The 18,835-nt window shown below is 36.3% G+C and overlaps 2 protein-coding genes across 3 annotated transcripts in view; one reads left to right on the forward strand and one right to left on the reverse strand.

Moving 5' to 3' along the window:
• Positions 1 to 12,576, reverse strand: part of PAICS (phosphoribosylaminoimidazole carboxylase and phosphoribosylaminoimidazolesuccinocarboxamide synthase) — a 52,435-nt gene extending 39,859 nt beyond the window's left edge. The window contains exons 1-2 of one of the 2 annotated variants that reach the window (XM_044912946.1): positions 12,195 to 12,576; positions 5,238 to 5,672 (exon numbers count right to left, since the gene is read on the reverse strand). In XM_044912946.1, the coding sequence (XP_044768881.1) occupies positions 5,238 to 5,672; positions 12,195 to 12,576 (817 nt within the window). The remainder of the gene's footprint in view (positions 1 to 5,237; positions 5,673 to 12,194) is intronic. The other variant, XM_044912947.1, reaches the window with a different exon arrangement.
• Positions 1 to 18,835, forward strand: part of PPAT (phosphoribosyl pyrophosphate amidotransferase) — a 37,032-nt gene that overhangs the window by 11,547 nt on the left and 6,650 nt on the right. Inside the window, exons 2-6 of the mRNA XM_021701590.2 lie at positions 14,375 to 14,441; positions 15,044 to 15,250; positions 17,001 to 17,113; positions 17,217 to 17,362; positions 18,145 to 18,217. Coding sequence (XP_021557265.1) covers positions 14,375 to 14,441; positions 15,044 to 15,250; positions 17,001 to 17,113; positions 17,217 to 17,362; positions 18,145 to 18,217 — 606 coding nt within the window. The remainder of the gene's footprint in view (positions 1 to 14,374; positions 14,442 to 15,043; positions 15,251 to 17,000; positions 17,114 to 17,216; positions 17,363 to 18,144; positions 18,218 to 18,835) is intronic.

Below are 18,835 nucleotides of genomic sequence, written 5' to 3' on the forward strand. Positions count from 1 at the left end.
ACTGCCTTCGGCTCAGGTCATGATCCTGGAGTCCCTGGATCGAGTCCTGCATAGGGCTCCCTGCTGAGCAGGGAGTCTGCTTCTCCCTCTGACCCTCCCCTCTCTCATGTGCGCGCTCTCTCTCACTCATTCTCTCTCTCTCTCAAATAAATAAAATCTTAAAAAAAAAGAAAATTATTTCCAATTTTTCGTTACAAATAAACCAAAATAAATGAATTGGAGAAATACATCAATTGGAGAAAACAAAAAAACTTGGCATAGCCTCTGAGGTACTAACAATAGATAATTTAATGCCTTCTGCTGGCCATCACATTGTTAATTTTTGTGAAGTCGTGGGGATAGTGAATATCTTAATTTTGGAAATACATTTTACCACAGCCAAAAACAAAATAGACAGTTTTAAGATTATTCTTAAAAGAACAATGTAGTCTTTGACTTGAGATTTTTAGGCTAAGAGTAACCTCCAAAAGGATATATATATGCCCGTCTCCACCCCTGGGAGCTAAAATTGATCTACCTTTGACTGCCTCTACTAGAAAGCAGTGACTTGTGAGAATACGAAGATATTGAAGTATTCCACCTCATATATAAATAGCAACTGATACTAGAAATGAATTAAGTCAATTTTAGGTTTACTCAGAAGAGAAGAAACTGACAAGACTGTTGAACACAGATTTCCTCTTTAGACAGTCCTTTTTCTGCTAACTTTCTGATTCCTTTTATCATCTCTTGCCTATGCGTCAGGCAGGGAGAAAAATAAATTTATTTTAGATCCAAAGATGTAGTTACTCAATTTTCATGGGCCATTTCTTTTTACTTACTATAATAGGTAGGCATAGCCCAGGAGTTCTGTGATTCTTCCCAGTGATTAGCTTCTTTCATATTGCATTAGTCATGCTTTTTTTTTTTTTTTTTAAGTTTTATTTATTTCTGGGACACCTGGGTGGCTCAGTTGTTTGGGCGTCTGCCTTCAGCTCAGGTCATGATCCCAGGGTCCTGGGATCGAGCCCCACATTGGGCTCCTTGCTCAGCGGGGAGTCTGCCTCTCTCTCTCCCTCTGCCTGCCACTCCCCCTGCTTGTGTTCTCTGTCAAAGAAATAAGCTTTTTTTAAAAGCTTTTACTTATTTCTTTGACAGAGACACAGCGAGAGAGGGAACACAAGCAGGGGGAATGGGAGAGGGCCAATCAGGCTTCCCGCCGAGCAGGGAGCCCGATGCGGGACTTGATCCCAGGACCCCGGGATCATGACCTGAGCCGAACCCAGGTGCCCTTTAGTCATGCATTTTTTAAAGTGATAATTGGAATTGGCTAATTTTTCTCCCCTAAATGGAATCAAATTGGATTTTATGTTTTACTTTCTTCAGCCCTCTGCTGGCCTTACTCTCTAAATTTGACAGCCTAGCTGTGGTTTTCAACCTTGGCTGTGCTTGATGATCTTCTATAAAAATATAGGTGCCTGAACCCATCCTGTAACAGGCTAGACCAGAATCTCCAGGAGTTCTAAATTGGGAACTAATTAGTTATCTAGAATCCAGGGGGTCCACAGCTCCAGTTAGATTTTTATTTGAAGTAAGAATCTTTTTTTTTTTTTAAAGATTTTATTTATTTGACGGAGAGATAGAGAACACAAGGAGGCAGAATGGCAGGGAGAGGGAGAAGCAGGCCCCCCCCCGAGCAGGGAGCCCAATGCGGGACTCGATCCCAGGACCCTGGGATCATGACCTGAGCCAAAGGCAGACTCTTAAGCAACTGAGCCACCCAGGCACCCAAAGTAAGAATCTTATAGCATACATTTAAGATGGTAAAAAAATTACTTTTGGGAGATAAGTTCCATGACCAAGTGTCAATGTTAACGATATGGGGCAATAGCAACTCAGATTCCAATATTTCATTAGTAAAAATATAAAATCAAAATGAAGTAACCTCTACCTATTTTTACATGAATGTTCATCGGTTTATTATGTTGTTTTTATATTTATTTGTTTGTTTGTTTGTTTAATAGGCTCCATGCCCAGCGTGGAGCCCAGTGCAGGGCTTGAACTCACGACCCTGAGATCAAGACCTGAGCTGAGATCAAGAGTTGGACACTTAACCTAGTGAGCATACCCAGGTGCCTCTGTGTTTTGTTTTTAAAGAAAGAATATTTGATGTGAATTTTTTCCTGAAGATAAATATCCATATCTTTATTTCTCAATACAACAATCTTCTTTAAATAGTGGAGCAGCGATTTGTGCCTCAATAGTTGTATATTGCAGATGTGCTGAAAGTCCTTTCCTATTTTAATTTTTTTCCTGGGGTGCCTGGCTGGCTAAGTTCATGGAGCATGTAACTCTTGATCTCGGGGTTGTGAGTTCAAGCCCCACATTGGGTATAAAGATTACATAAAAGTAAAATCTTCTGATAAATAAATAATTTAAAAAATCAATTTCTTCTCTTGTGGGTTTATACCTTTGCTTTTATTTTCACGTGAAAGTTTAAAATAGCTTAATTTCTAGAATGACTATAAATATTTCCTGTTTCATATTTTTAAACATATTCCAAATTAACATATAAACATACCAGACAATTTTTAAAAACCCTGTCAGTTTATATCTGACTTAATGTTTTCCCTTCACATATAAAAAATTATCTTGAGGTATTGTACTTGAGTCCAGAGGACTAACAAGCTAAAATCTGGATGCTAAAGTTCTTAATTATTTCCTTTGAAATCTTCCTGACTTATTAAACACAATCTGATTTTAACTTTTTTACTTTTAACGACAGGGTCGTTACTGTGATGCCCTGAGAAACTTTAGGAGCCCAGAGTTTTGTTTACCTTTGTTATCATACCCCTAGTCAGCTGCATGTTCCTATCGAATTAGTCTCCTTAATTTCTCCCTGTTTTTGCCTTTCACTGTTCTAGCAGCTTTCCTTTCTCCCACTGAGCTTTTAATCTGTCGTATCTGATAAGTCAGACAAAGAAGTTTGCCAAGAGTGTGGGGAATTTGATTACCTGGTTTGTTAATCAATATGATCTTTACATTTTCCAAGGCTATATGAAGCTTTAAACTGAAAGACTATGTACGAGGACTGTGATGGCTAGCTAGGCTTTTGCTTGGGGGGATCCCCCTATTGATCATTTTGGTTTGTGTAAAAGGCAAACCATCATGTAGAAAGCACTTACTTTCCTTCACCCCTTTAGTATCCTCAACCATAGGACAGTTCAACAGACAAACTTGAGCATGCCTAAGTTCTCAGATGATCCTGATGCTGCTTACTCTGAAAACCACAGCTATAGGGAACATTACTGTCATTAACAATTTTCACCTTCCATTTCTGCATTTCGTAAATATGAGTGTTACTCTTCATATAATGTCATAAGCTTGTATATGTTCTTATAAAATTAGTTATTATAGCATCTTATTATATTATTATATATTATACATCAAATGTAATAGAATCATAAAACCCATCATAAGGTCCCCACCCTCATGACCTCTAAACCTCATTATCTCCTGAAGAAGGCCCCATCTCCAAATGCTCTTACATACGTTGATATGACTTTAGAGGTGACACAGTTCAGTCCATAGCAACATCATATAATAACATCTTACGTATTTTTTCACACAAACAAAAACAAAAAATACTGTTTTACCTGTACCAGGACTTTGTTTTACATCTCCCTCTCTTAGGTCTTCTGACATACTACTGACAAAGTCATCTTCAGCTGCATCTCCAGCAATGACTGTGTGAATATAGTGGGATATATGGTGGTTTGGTTTTATTCACCTTCAGGATAGTGTTTTAAACTCTAATATGTTATTATCCCTTTTAAAGTGAACCTGATGGGGGTGTCTGAATGGCTCAGTTGGTGAAGTGTCTGCCTTCAGCTCAGGTCATGATTCCAGAGCCCTGGGATCGAGCTCTGTGTCAGGCTCCCTGCTCAGTACGGAGTCTGCTTCTCCGTCTCCCTCTGCCCCTCGCCCACTCGTGTTTCTCTCTCTCTCTCTCAAATAAAATCTTTAAAAAAAAACAAACCGGGGGGCACCTGGGTGGCTCAGTCGGTTAAGCATCTGCCTTCGGCTCAGGTCATGATCCCAGGGTCTGGGGATCGAGCCCCGCATCGGGCTCCCTGCTTGGCAGGAAGCCTGCTTCTCCCTCTCCCACTCCCCCTGCTTGTGTTCCCTCTCTCTCTGTCTCTCTCTCTTTGTCAAGTTAATAAATCTTAAAATTAAACATAAATAAAAAAATACTGAATGCTAAATACTGTGGTTGTTTGCTTTTCTCTAGCTTACATTCCCCACCCTTAAACATCTTTAGTCTTAGATTCCTATAGATATCTGGTGTTGTCTCTAACGAGGTCTTCTGACATATAACTGATAGAATCACCATCAGCTGTATCTCTAGCAATTACTGTCTGAACATAATCATGCTGCTGCTGTTGGGCAACTTTACCACTAGTCATCTTAATTTTAATGGGACAGATGTATAGTTCTCTAGCAGACCAGTTTCTTCTCCACCAGCGAAAGATTTCAGGACTTCTCACCACCATTTCTCAATCCTAACTCTCTGTCATTGCCTCTGTTTCCCCTAGATACACATTCAGACTCTGAGAATTAGGACTGCATTGTTTAAGGCAGATATTAAGATCTAGAAACTTTATGGTTAGTAGAGGTCTTTAAGAACATCTTGTCAAGTCTAGAGGAGACACGTGGTTCAAGATTCCACAAAGACTGAGCTAGAACTTTGATTTCCTGACTCTTGGTCTAGAACTCATCTAGTTTATTTCATGCTGTCATATCTCTGTGTGTATTGTTTCTCAATCCTTTGGGTTAAACTCGTTTTAAAGAACTTTTATGATGTGTCCCAGATGAACTTACACTTCAAAGACATTCTCATGGGTTTTTTTATTTTTCTAAGTTCTTTAATGTTCTTTTTCTGTTCCCTCAATTTTACTATAGTTAATATGAAAACTTTAACTTCTGCCATTTAGAGTTGCAGTTTTACTTTAGTAAAATTGGTCTATTTTTAAACTTGTGGAAATCAATTTTATTTCATCCTTATGTATAACTTTGTACTATTCTCTGTGTTCTGGAGGTGATTGCATATACATTAAATCTGTTTCATGATAAATTCAACCTTTAGCTTTGGAATATAGTGAAGCCTGTTTAACTTAGATTATATTCACGTTATCATGCTACTAACATTTTCATATGATGTGACCTGATGTTTAGATTACTTTTCTTTGCCTTCCTACCTGTCTGATCCTCTTCTGTTTTTACATTGGCACATCCGGTAGCTTGTTCTTCATCTTGGAATTCCCATTGTTGTGATTTTTCTGTTTTATTATGTCCCAGAATAGCATCCAACTCCGTAAAAAATTTCATACTCTTAGTTATGCCTTGGTCTTGAGCCATTCTTACAATCTTGTATTCATGTTTTAAGTTTTTGTACTTTGTTCTGCACTGCTTCCAGTCTCTCTCTATTCCAGATTTCTGAAGCTTGGCAGCAATTTGTTCAAATATCCTTTTATTTCTCACTGTTCCTTCTAGTTGTTGTTGTATACTTATATCAGACCAGATGCCAATTAGAGCCCTGACTTCTGGCACAGTCCAGTGTTTTCCTCCTTCATTTGCTATAGTTGGAATAAAAGTTGGATTAATAGAGGGTTCCATGATTGATGTAGAGTTACCTGTATCGGGTGGGGAGGGAAAGAGATATGTACATAGGTTACATACATAAAACAAGATAAGTAAAGTAATTGGATGCAACCTTAGTAAACAAATTTTCTCCTTAGGTGATGGAGTACAAATCATAGCTTAGCTTTTCTCTGAAGCTAATGGGGAAATGAAATACAGAACCTGAATCTGTTTCTTACCATGACAGTGACTGGCTTTAAAAAAGTTGTGTTTTTAATTAGTCACGTTTTGATCATCTTTTTTTTCTATTATTTCTTACTCTTCCATCCCGCTCCTTTGGTATATGGTGTGTATGTCAGTATATACTGAATGTTGAATATATAACTTTGTATTACTTACTTGTAGAAAGCAACACAATTAGAAAGTGGCTCATTGAGGGCAATTTTTGTTTGTTTTTTGTTTTGTGATAGGATCGGTGGGAGCAATTTATCTCCTCTTTTAATCTAATGATCCATTGGCTACATATCAATATCTCCTGGGGAACTTCTGTAAATGACTACTTTGCAATTACTCCTACCCCTCATCCCCAGATTATGATTCTAGTGTGCAGTCAGGTCTGAGAACCAAGACGATTCATGAATAAAGGGAAGAGTCACATTATAACAACTGGTCCTTCTTACTCCTTATGAAAATAAAAGATGTCCCATTGGTCAAAGACCAAATGTCATTTTAAGTGAAGTATTAGATTTTTTTAATGCAAGGAAGTGTGTCACAAATTCCATAATGCCTTCAGCAGAATGTCCCCACTTAGAAATCCTAGCATGGTACCTTTATGTTACATCTCTAGCATAGTTTTGCAACTCATTTTATGGTAATGACTTTACTTGAAGTTATATTGGTTATTTAAACAGCCACATTATCTTGTGTTTTTCTCAGATTTCATGTTTATGTTTAATAAAAAGGTAGTTCAGACTGCAGTATCTATAATGTAAGTCATTAAAAAAACACTTTTTAGCATTTACCTGAAGTTTAGGGAGCTGTTTTTATTTTGTGGTGTGTTTAATGTCTTTGTTTTGAAATGCTTTTCGGTATTTTTCCTTACTTGAATTAACAACTTTCAGTAAAAATTTAGAAGCAAAATGGGGATTTATATTGACTTTAATTGGGTGAATAAAACCATCCTTGACCTTATTGATTTGATAGTATTTACTTTCAAATATAGAGTTCTCTTTGTCTTAGACCTCAGGAGTGCTAAACTGACATGTTCATTAAATATTAAGCACCTACTATGTATAATTTTGACCATTATATTCTCTATTATGTTTAAAGAATAAAGGTTGTGAATATGAAGGCTAATATTACTAGGCAATTTATGTTTTGTTAAATCATTTATTTTAGAAATGATTTTTTTTAGTATACATTGGTAAAAAAGAGGGAAACATAACATTTCTATCAGGAAAAATCATGCATTTTTCTTAGAAACCAATCTTCTGATTTAGAATTTGATCAGTTTCATTGTATTTTTGGCCCACAATACTGTACCTAGTTCCATTGGTCTGATAGGAGAAACCAAAAGTAAAGGATTTCCTGAGAGGTCTTCCTTATCTTGTAATGTAACTGACATTTTGCCTGGAAAGAGAACAGAATTCCTTTTAGAGTAAGTTCTGAAGAAGATAAAAATTGAATTAATAATGACTGAGAATGCTAGAGCTTGAGCTAAATTTGTTCATATTCTTGAAGGATTATAGCTTTGTGAGACACATTTTGTAATAAAGTGGTATAATGTTGTTTAAATACTTATCTATATAAAGAAAATTTAATTTCTTCCATCCATTGAGATGGTTGATTTTGAACTTCCACTAGATTTGTTTGCTAATTTTATGTTTCTAGAGATGGATTGTGGTTCGTTTTCAAATCAAATTACATTTTTTAAATGAGATGTTTTCTTGGGGTGGCCTGGGTGGCCCAGTCAGTTAAGTATCTGACTCTTGATTTCGGCTCAGGTCACGATCTCAGAGTCATGAGATCCTGGAGTCCTGGGCCAGGCTCTGCGTTGAGCATGGAGCCTGCTTAAGATTCTCTCTCTCTCTCTGCCCCAACCCCCTCTTACGCTCGTGCTCTCTCTGGAAAAAAAAAAAATGAAGTGTTTTCTTTATTTCTGTAATTTAGGTACTTCAACATAATAGGCACTTGGTAAATGATAGTAGCACTGTAAAACAGAGGTCTTGTAATGAGATAATCAGAAAATCTTGTTTAATTGGCGTATTTGGTCAAATAGCTAAAATTTAAATTTATCTTTTATAATCAGCTGATTGGTAAATACTAAACTTTCCAGAAATTAATCTAAGTTATATTTAAATGGACCAAGGAATGTGTCATTTAAAAGAACCATGCCAACCTTGAAAAATGAAATCGGTCCCCTCTTGATCTCCTGGTTTTATGGCTTGGATGTTTTCATAAAATGAGGCACAGACTACTTTTTAGAGTAATCAAAAGAGGTGGGTAATAGTGAGGAAAAACTAAAATATATCTTTCAAAGGAACCCAACATAGAATTTTGGATTCAGTTGGCACATGAAGATGAATTATAATTACAATGAGGCTGAAGACTGATCAGGAGGTAGTTCAGTACGTTTTGATTACTCTTTGTAATTTTCTGAATCAAAGATTTATTATTCAGCTTATATCATTTCCATATGTTTTTTTCAATTTTGGTTTACTGAGTAACAAATAGCATTCGATTTAACTTTACATTAGGAGATCAAATATTAGGCATGATTTTAATGGCACGAACATTTAAAATCACAATTCACTATTCAGAGGCATTCCATTAAAGAATAAGAAAAGGAGTATTTGTCATCTTAAAGATTATATTAGGGATTCCTATTTTAAAATAGAATAACGAATGAAAAATATGGGAAGCACTACTGTTTTCAAATGGCATATAGTTGGGAATATGAAAAATAAAAATCTGTAGTTACATAAGAATTCTCTTTAAGAGAAGTGTGGAAGATGATATACCTAGTTAATGTAACATGTGAGCGTCATGAGAACAACAAGGAAAGGTAATGGTTTGCTATTCTGTTATCTGATTTAGGGCCTAGTTTTATGTTTGTTGAAAACAGCCTGGAGCTAAACATATAGGCCAGAGTGAAAAAGAAAAGTTCTCTTCCCAGCTTCTTCAGGGGTATTTTTTTTCTTAGGTTGATTATTCCTAGCATCAGTCCCAAAATTGTATGCCAGGGTCCCATGCTCGGGAGATTTTAAACTGAAACTTTTTTTTTATAAGATTTTTATTTATTTATTTGACAGAGACACAGTGAGAGAGGGAAAACAAGCAGGGGGAGTGGGAAAGGGAGAAGCAGTCTTCCCGTGTGACTCTGGGATCATGACCTGAGCTGAAGGCAGACGCTTAACGACTGAGCCACCCAGGCGCCCATAAACTGAAACTCTTAAGTCATTACTCCTGATGCATTTGTATCAAGTAAGAAGAGGGAAATAGGGCGGAAATTTGGTCACTGAAGGAATGGGATTCGGTGGCAGCAGTAGGTCAAAGGTATTCAGAGGTTGAGGATGATTACAATTTCCAAAACACGAAGCCTCTTAAGAGTTTGTATTTGAGTCTTTTGCCAAGGCTCAGTCAGGCTACCTGCTGCCTAACAGAGGGAACCAGATCCTCTGTCCTTACCACTTGCATGAGGTTGATCCCAACAGTGGAAAAGGCACATTCATTTTCTTCCCTTCTTCAAAGGTTTACCATACACCAATAAAAATTCTGCTGGTTCCGCCATAGAAAAACCAGAAGACATTATAAATGAATCAGACCTAGAGAAAGGAGGGTTTTCTAAGCCTTAGAAAAGACTCTTTGCATTAAAAACTTTAATCAAAAACTTTGTTTTTTAAATCAAAAACTATTTGATTACATTAAAAGCTTTTGAATTCTGTAGGTCAAATAAAAGTCAGCCAAAATTGTAAGGCAAAAGAGATCATGCAATTTCTAAGACCTCAATTGACACGAACAGTTAATTTGTAAAAATAAACATATAGAAAACTGTTCCATATCGCTAGCAATTAAACAAATGCAAAATAAGTTATTTATTGCATATACCATTATAGTTATTTGTTTATTAAATTAGCATACTTTTGTTAAATTAGCAAAGTCTCTCCCCTACTTCAACCCCATCCTATGATCTGGTACGACACAGTTCTCTATAAAAAGGGACAGTCTCATTGTTAGTAAAGAACAGTTCTTTTAGAAAGTAGTTTTTTTTAAACACTGTTTCAAAGTAATCATACCTTTTCTGACCAATAATTGAACTTCTGATAGTCTCTCCTAAAGTAATAATGTTAAATATGGACAAAAGGTATTGATTGTAGCACCTTTCTCTAAGGGGGCAAACATAAATTCTGATATATGCACTCAAATATTATGGAACCATTAAGTAACGTTTAATCCTGAATTATAATTAGTTCTGGGTATAATTTAAAGATTATTATTAAAGCAAACAAAATGCTAATATGCTTGCAATTTTATAATTTGAAAAGTTTAAGGAATAACAACCCGTGGCATTGTGGATGATATGTGGGAAGGTACTAGAAAGTAGGGAGACCATTTAAGAGGTTATCTTAATATTCCATGTGACAGATGAAGTTCTGCATGGTGGTAATGAGAATGGAACAGAAAAAATTTATGAAACATGTCAGTAGATTTTTTTTTTTTAAGGACTTAGTGATTGACCAAAGGTCAAGGGTATCTCAAATGTTTCCATTTAAGTGACTGGACATACAACGATAGTAAGGTAGAAGCAATTTGTAGGAGGATCAGTTCTGAATGAGGGAAGAGAGTGTGGTTTTAGAATTGGGGTTTGAGATACCTTAAACATACAAGGTTAAGTTGTAATTATGGGCCGTCTGCTTGTAGGTGAAAGTGGGGAATTTGGAGCCATGGGGGTACTTAAATGGGTTAGAAGGAGATCTGGTTTAGTGGAGATTAAACACACACACTCACACACACACACACACACAAACACACACACACACACACACACACGAGAGGGGGAGAGAGAGAGAAAGAGAGAGAGAAAAGGAGGAGGAGGAGGAGACACAGAGACACAAGAGAGGGGCAAAAAAAGTGGAAATATTAGCACCCACATCTTAATTACAGCAACACCAACCTCTGGTTAAATTCAAAGCTTTTCAGAAGCTGAGTGGTTTACTTATCATTAATCAATATTTAAAGCATTTAAATGATGAAGAGTGCAGGATGATTAATTGAATAAAATAATGTTATTGCTGTTTAACTTGACAATGACTGCAAAGCTTTCTCAGAATTTGGTATAGTTATCAGAAACATAAAAGTAGGTTAAGTGGAGTGGATTTTTTACTAAATTTATTATTGAGCTTTAAACATGAAGTTCAGATTAACCTAATTAGCCAAATTAACCTTCAACTTCTGTCATTTTACCCTACCCCCCTTTCTCATTTGATATCTTATATTCTACCACTTAAACCATTTTCTTTGGGATGTTACATTTATTCATGGTGCCCTACTTTCTGAGGTTACACATCACTGAATGCATGTGCAAGTAGCTCAGTGCTTTGCAGACAGTAGGTATTCGAGATTTTGAATTGAATTGAACAACTCTGCTCTTAAAAATAACATCTGTAGGGGCGCCTGGGTGGCTCAGATGGTTGAGCGTCTGCCTTCGGCTCAGGTCATGATCCCAGGGTCCTGGGATCGAGTCCCGCATCGGGCTCCCTGCTCCTTGGGAGCCTGTTTCTCCCTCTGCTGCTCTCTCTCTCTCTCTGTCTCTCATGAATAGATAAATTAGAAATCTTAAAAAAAAAAAAAAATCTGTAAGACTTTGGCTATGGGAGAAATCTCATTACTGCCACTGATTTCCCCGCTTTCCCTGGTGATAACATTCAGCTTCCGCAGACTGAACAAATTCTATGTAAATACAGTTGGGCTTAACACAGCAGGTCAAGAACCTTGTTTTAATATCTAAATCATTTAATCATAAATCATTTAATCTATCAAATCTATTTTTATTTCTGATTATTTAAATGGAACTGTTCTTCCAAACGAGTAATGAAGTTGTTTATTAGTTCCTAGTATTTTAGTGCTTTTATTGATAAATTTAGGAAAATGGGAACGTAAATACAGAGGAGAAAGTTCTGTCTTGTTTGGAGCTGTGGAGAAACAACAGTGGAGCAATATATTAGATTTTTTTTTCTTTTGCCACTCTTAAAAAATTAAAACCTAAAATATTTTCAAAACCCAGTCCATTTTCCAAAAACCGTATCAGGCATGCTTAAGGAGAGTTGGTATTAGTGGTTAATGTTATTTTTTTTAAGCAGTTAATGTTATTTTAGTGTGTTTTTTCAGTATTTCACGGATTTAAAAAGTGGAGGTATTTAATCTTTTTAAAATTTTTACCTTGTGCGAAATAGCATAACAGGTCAGTTGTTTTTCTCAACCATGATATTCCAGGCTATGTTTATCATACGGACTCAGAAGTCCCTACTCTTATAGTTTGTTAGTAAAGACAAAAGAATGCTACTTTTTCTTTTTACCTTCAGTGGTCCCTGGAGCTGCACTTTCGCTCAGCGTTGCCAGGCACCTGCCATTTGCATCTTCCTCTGTTAATTGTGTGGCAGGTTCATACTGCAGGATTGCATCCAAATCATGGAAGAACTTCATAGTTTTAGAGCTGTCTCCAGAGTTATGAGCATATTTAACTGTTCTGTATTCATATTTGAGATTTTTGTACTTTGCCCGGCACTGTTTCCAGTCTCTGTATACTCCTAGTGCTTGCAGCCTTTTAGCAATGTAAATGAATATTCCTTTATTTCTCAGGGTTCCATAAAGTTGTTCTCGTATATTTTTTTCTGCCCAGACACTAAGCAAAGCTTTAACCTCTTCTTCAGTCCAGTGCTTTCCTGCTCCACTCTCCATGTTGAAAGTGACCTGGAAATGATTCACTATTTCTAGCCAAGGTTTTGTTTCCTAGGAAACCAGACGGCTGGTTGTCAATAAGCTCCAAAGAGCTGAAAAGATCTAGTTTAACTGGTTCAAGCTGCCTGAGGGGAGTAACTTGAGAAACTGCCAAATAAGCAGGCTTTGTGATTAAAGAAGCCTGAACCTAAATGATTCCTAACGTTTTTCATTTCAGCCTTAAGGGAAAATTACCCTTGAGATGAAAGGGAAGGAAAACCATTTTTTTATTTCTTTTCTTACATAATTTATTCTGGTTTACTAAATGATTGATTTTAGAAAAATTATTTTAGAAGTGGTTGGCAGAGGTTTTTTCTGCCCTAAGATTTATGGCTAACGTTAATTTTTCCCCCTCTGATACGAATCATTTAGTCTTCTAGCATAGGTTAACATTAAAGACCACATCATTTCACTAAAGAAATCCTATGTCACAAATGACCCAGTCTTACAGGATGTATGGTATTATGCATGTCTATTTAATGTACTGATGATTTAATAAAATTTCAAATTTAATTTTTTTAGATTTTTGCTTTGTGGGTATCCTTAATGTTGTAGTTTTTCTTGTTATTAAAATACCTAAACAACTACAGCATGTAATTTAGAAAAAGATCCATTTTACCAAATAAGTCAATATATTAATTATTAATGTATACATACGTATATTAGAGATTTACTTTTTATTTCTACCGTGATATATATTCTTTGGAACAAAAATTTGTTAATGTTTAGAGCATTTGTTCAGAACTATTAAAAATTGTGGAGCATTTAGAACCTTTATCATTTGATACTCCACAGTAGTACAGATCCTCTTAAGTCTTACTGTGTGTTATGCTACCTCTGGCCTAGCTTTTGGCCTTCTTCTCTATCTATATCGTCACCTTAAAAATACTAACACGGGGGGCGCGTGGGTGGCTCAGTCGTTGAGCGTCTGCCTTCGGCTCAGGTCATGATCCCAGGGTCCTGGGATCGAGTCCCACATCGGGCTCCCTGCTCGGCGGGAGCCTGCTTCTCCCTCTCCCATTCCCTCTGCTTGTGTTCCTGCTCTCACTCTCTCTCTCTCTCTGTCAAATAAATAAATAAAATCTTAAAAAAAAAAAATACTAACACAGGAAATGAAATACAAAGTGCCTGATCAGCTTAGGATTTTTAGAAGCAGCATTTATTTTTTTGGTGATAACTAAAGTGATAGATACGTGTTGAGAAAAAAGTGGAAAGTGCAGAAAAGCAAAGCAAAAACCTCAAAAATAAATGAATTTTGTTCATGGTTCTATTACCCACCACTAGGCATTTTACCTGCTAATTTATTTGGAGATTTCCATTTATATCTACATACTCAACTTTATTTAGAGGTCACATAGGACAGAGATGAGAAGCACAAGTTCTCTAGTCAGACTGTGTTCTCATCCTGGCTCTGCCACTGCTCTCTGTGTAACATTGGGCAAGTTACTTAACCTCCGTTTCTTTAGTGTCCTTATCTGTAAAATGGGAATGATAATCATAGTATCTATTTCAAAGGATTGTTGTGAGAGCCTGATACATTAGATCATTCATGTAAATGCTTAGGACAGTGCCTGGTGTGTTAGTTGGAACTCAGACACTATCATCTGCTGCTTGCTAGTCACATCATCATGAGTCAAGTGGCACTAGCATGTAATGTGTTGTCAGTTCCTGGATGCTCTTGAGGAAAGTATGCTTCATAGAGAAGCTTATCAATGAGGTAAATTTATACTTAACAGTTAATGCCTTTTTATATTCACAGGGGTCAGGAGAGTGCTGGTATTGTGACCAGCGATGGGAATTCAGTACCAACATTCAAAACACACAAGGTATATTTGAACATAATGAAATGTTGATAATAAAGATAACAACAGCCAGGTGATAACTCGTATGTTGGTGGGGGAAGGAAATTTGAATAAATAATTTGCATATAGAAGTCATACTCTTTGATCAGCCGTTTCCATTTGTCAAATGAGGGTGCATTTCTTTCCGCGTGGTAGTTTGTTAGACTGACTCATTGAAACAGGTCATTTACTTAAATATTTTAACATGCTTTGAATTTTTAAAATGCATTTTAAAAAATTTGACAAATTTTATTGTTTATTACATCTGTTCTTCAATGTTTTAATGAAAAGACTCATAAAACAAGCACTTCAACATTGTGAATGTATTAAATGCCATTGAATTGTTTACCTTAAAATGGTTAATTTTATGTTATGTGAATTTCACCTCAAATTTTTTTCTAAAAATGTTTTATGGTTCTTACAATTAGGTTAGTCCTTATTTAAGATTAGAATTTGGAGCACAGAGGAATTAAGTGAAGTGCATTGTCTAATTTGGGATTGCCTGAGCAGAAACTTAAAAGCCTTTACTGACTAGGGCCACAAGTCTGTTTTTTTTCTAAGATGAGCTTTTACTTTGACTTTGCAAGGGAATGGGTCTTGTAAATCATGTCTTTACTCAAGACAATTTGAAGAAATTATATATTTCAAACCTTGGAATTGGACACACAAGATACGCCACTACAGGAAACTGTGAATTAGAAAATTGTCAGCCCTTTGTTGTTGAAACACTTCACGGGAAAATAGCTGTGGCACATAATGGCGAATTGGTAAATGCTGCTCAATTAAGGAAAAAGGTAAGTGTTTTTAATGCTTTTTATCATGATTAGGATAAATGAATGAAATGAAGTTATTGGGGATCTTGGTGCAGGATATTTTCTAATTGTTGCCACCTGTTACTTACTGCAAAGGACAACTGTATTAGAATTACCTGGAGTACTTGTTATACTTGCAGATTCTAAGATATCACCCCAGAGTCTGGGGTGGGAGGGTGGTCAGTCAGCATTTTAATATGCTTCTAAGATGATTCTAATGTACTGCTTTAGGGTAGAGATTTGGAAAAGTTAATATATGGTTGTTGTTAGAAACGAGAAGTTAGGGTTTATGGACTCTTCCTATCCCTTTAGCTTTTGTCCTTATGTTCAAAGCATAAGAAGAAAACAGAATATAAACTTGAAGATAACAAATATAAGAAAAAGTGATTTGGAAACAATTACAGGAAACCACTTGGAGAAAGGGCAAAGAGAGTTTACTTAGGTTCTTTTTGTTCACAGCATGGTATTTGGAGCATTCTGTGTTAATTTGTGCCTATACCTTTATTCATCATCATTTCATCTTCCTTTTTTTAAAATTACTTGGTATATTTATATTCCTGATAGCTTAATTATCCTTTCTTGCCATTCATTTATTGACACCAAGTTTCTTCCATCCATTGGATTCTAATAATCTTGATCTGGTCACATTGCAAATAAAAACCTCAGGTGGTATTCATTAACAGGATGGTTCTACACACACAGTTATCTCCTTAGCATTCTAGAACCAGGCATTTTACATGGGATAATTAGTGACAGAAGTCAAACTATGGTGAATTTTGATGGGTAGAAAATATCTAGAACCATGCTTCCATACCACTCATTGTCCTTTTATTTTCAATTCTAGCCTTAGTTATTTCCCAGAGCTTTCTTCTGCCCTCTTCTTGGGCTCTAGTATTATAATGATAATAAAATGTTTTTTTGCCCCCAAGTGAAAAAATAATTTTTTAATTCATACAATCAGAAAAGTATAAATATGAAGTAAAAATTAATTAAAAAAAAAGCTCACCCACTTAGAGATAACCACCAAAAGTTCAATTCTGAACGCTACCTAGCTCATTCTTTGTAGACATAACCCCTTACCCAGATGCTGGATTTCACTTCTACACATTTAGCTGCCTACTGAAAATGTTGTGTAGTATGAGTTTAAACTCAGCCTGTACATGTCAGTGGTGATGTTCTCATCCTGGTCAGTCTTACTCAGAACCTCGTAATCATTATGAGAGTGTTCAACCAATTTTTATTACATCTTCTACATTTAGTTGTTCAATATGGTTAATTCCTTTATTCTACTCGATCAGCGATAATCAGTGAGGGTGGGTAGCCACCAGCACTACCACCAACAAACCTGGCTTGAGAGTCCCCACTGTAGTGTGCCACTCTTAAGAGAATGTGTCCTCTTGGTCAGGGTTGTCAAGGGCTGAAAATGTTAGCATCATAATTCCAAAGTCTTGTGCCTTCTCTACTATCCCCCACCTTTATTGTAGGTCTACATTCCTTCAAACTTAGTTTTCAAAAGCTATTCTTTATGCTTCCTAGAACACTTTTTTTTTTCTTGCTTAAAAACCTTCAGAGACTTCCCATTGCCTCTAGCAGTGCTTCTCCATTACTATATACATGTCAACAGTAGAATGCGGGATTTTCTGATTTCTTTGTATAATGGTGGGCTGTTGGGTAAAGAAGGGTCAGGTGGAGCTTTCCCTCTAATGATTACACTTTTCTCCATTCCAAATAGCTTCTGCGGCACGGTATTGGTTTGTCAACAAGTTCTGATAGCGAAATGATTACCCAGTTACTGGCCTATACCCCTCCTCAGGAACAAGATGGCACCCCAGATTGGGTAGCAAGGTAATTGTAAAACTAGGCTAAGCTCATAGCTCTGGTAACAAGAGCTCTGTCTTCCATGTGTTTATAACTGAAGTTATTCATTCAATTATTTAATTAATTTCAGGATTAAAAACTTAATGAAGGAAGCACCCACAGCATACTCCCTGCTTATAATGCACAGAGATGTTATTTATGCAGTACGAGATCCTTATGGAAATCGTCCTTTATGCATTGGACGTCTTATGCCTGTATCTGATATAAATGATAAAGGTAATGCACCTCAGAAGAAATGTAATTTCATAGTGCTTTTCCAAGTCATTGTCCTACTGTTGACACACCCTCAAATCTTGAGGCATAGGAAGCTTATAAGTGAGAAGGAACTAGGTAAAAAGAAAAAAAAATGGCAATTTCTAACGTTCATTTCTTTGAGTATTTCTGAGGATGAACCTTTTTTTTTTTTTTAGATTTTATTTATTTATTTGAGAGAGAGAGAATGAGAGACAGAGAGCATGAGAGGGAGGAGGGTCAGAGGGAGAAGCAGACTCCCCGCCGAGCAGGGAGCCCGATGCGGGACTCGATCCCGGGACTCCAGGATCATGACCTGAGCCGAAGGCAGTCGCTTAACCAACTGAGCCACCCAGGCGCCCAGGATGAACCATTTTTAAAGAATTTAATGGACATTCCTGTTTTGTCTGAATTGCCTTTGCCCAGCTTTTTCATTTGATTGTAGTATGATTTCAGTGATTTTCTTTTTGACTTACTAGACGTCTGTTTGAGACATTGAAATCAGTTTTTGAAAGAATTTTGGCATCATTAGTTTTATCTTTGGCTCAAGTTGAATGAAGATCAATGTGGTTTTTTTTTTTCTTCTCAAATTTTTATTTAAGTTCTAGTTAGATTCATGTGCTCTTAAAGTTGTAGAAATGGAAAAAGAAAGTTGTAGAAATGGATTTTTTAAATTTATCTATTTGGTGTTTAACTGCTCACTTGAAATAGGTAGCCTCTTGTAAAATTTCTTGAATCCATTAACTATATTGCCTTGTGATTTACAGAGAAAAAATCTTCAGAAATAGAAGGATGGGTGGTATCTTCAGAATCTTGTAGCTTTTTATCAATTGGTGCAAGGTAAGTTTTGTTTCACTCAGCATGTTCACTTTTTCCACATCAATAAAAAAATTTTTTAAATGAAAGTTTTCTTTCTGATGTCTGCAAGAAGACATATCTATAAATGCAGTTTCTTTTGTACATTGTACTCAGCAGTTGTACTGACTTTAATGTTCCTGTAATACCTTCTAATTCTGAAACTGGCATCTTGTTTTCAGTCCCATGAGACCCATTTTTAGAAAGCAAGAATCAAGAATCTCTTCAACAAGGAATAGTTATGATCAAAAAATTTAAGCCAGAATAAAAATGTTCTCTTTAGCCTCTATTCTTCCAAAACTCAGTAAAACTTAGGGCTTTTATTTTTTAAAATTCAAAATTAGAATTTAGGGGTAATATACATATTAGATTTACTGCTGGAGGAATATTACTTTTTAATTTTTTAAGCCAGCTCTTAAACTGAACCACTTTTCCTTTTTTTTTTTTTTTAAAGATTTTATTTATTTATTTGAGACAGAGAGAATGAGAGAGAGAGCACATGAGAGGGGGGGAGGGTCAGAGGCAGAAGCAGGCTCCCTGCCGAGCAGGGAGCCCGATGCGGGACTCAATCCAGGGACTCCAGGATCATGACCTGAGCCGAAG

The sequence above is a fragment of the Neomonachus schauinslandi genome, chromosome 2, assembly GCF_002201575.2.
Source record: "Neomonachus schauinslandi chromosome 2, ASM220157v2, whole genome shotgun sequence".
Taxonomy (NCBI): Eukaryota; Metazoa; Chordata; class Mammalia; order Carnivora; family Phocidae; genus Neomonachus; species Neomonachus schauinslandi.